The 575-nt window shown below is 52.2% G+C and overlaps 1 protein-coding gene across 1 annotated transcript; it reads left to right on the forward strand.

Annotated features, from left to right (window-relative positions):
* Positions 1-11: 11 nt before the first annotated feature.
* On the forward strand, positions 12-539 carry LTS14_010981 (uncharacterized protein; the record flags this gene model as incomplete). Its single annotated transcript, XM_064843629.1, has 1 exon — positions 12-539. A coding segment is annotated over one exon (528 nt), but the record flags the coding sequence as incomplete, so codon positions are not given.
* Positions 540-575: the final 36 nt, after the last annotated feature.

Genomic DNA, 575 nt, shown 5'->3' on the forward strand with positions numbered 1-575 from the left:
TTGATGGTGAGGCCGGGATTACAGATGAAGCCGCTATCACCAACGATGAACAGCCATCACAACCTCCTTCCCCTAGGCTTGAATCTACCGTTTCAGACCAACTCTCTAAAGAGCACAAAGAGATCGCCGCAGGTCCCATGCGGAACGAGCTCAAGCGTCTCGACAGGAGGACAGACCCAGACAGTCAATACTACTACGTCGAGACAGTCTCGAGAACCATCGACGAGTCGCAGCAAGCCAATTGGTGGGACAATTTCGCATTCTGCCTGATCCGCGAATATGACTACTCGAACTTCTACGTTCAGAGGACGTATCTCCAAATCAATTCGCAACATATCAAGGACCTTCTGAAAGACACCATCGGCGAATATCCGGGTATCTCGTTCCACACAAAGGAAATCAGTGTCGACGCTCCCTATCACAAACTCTTCCACTATCGCCAAGCCCTTCGGACAGCCAGCGAAGCCTGCGAAGTCGACTCCGAGGCCGCGGCTCATACCAAGCTCTTGCTCGGATGGATCGACTCCGAATTCAAGGACGTCTCGGAAGAGACAACCAACCTTATCGAGCAAGGC

This window comes from Recurvomyces mirabilis, assembly GCF_035927965.1.
Source record: "Recurvomyces mirabilis strain CCFEE 5264 chromosome Unknown scaffold_137, whole genome shotgun sequence".
NCBI classification, from domain to species: domain Eukaryota; kingdom Fungi; phylum Ascomycota; class Dothideomycetes; order Mycosphaerellales; family Teratosphaeriaceae; genus Recurvomyces; species Recurvomyces mirabilis.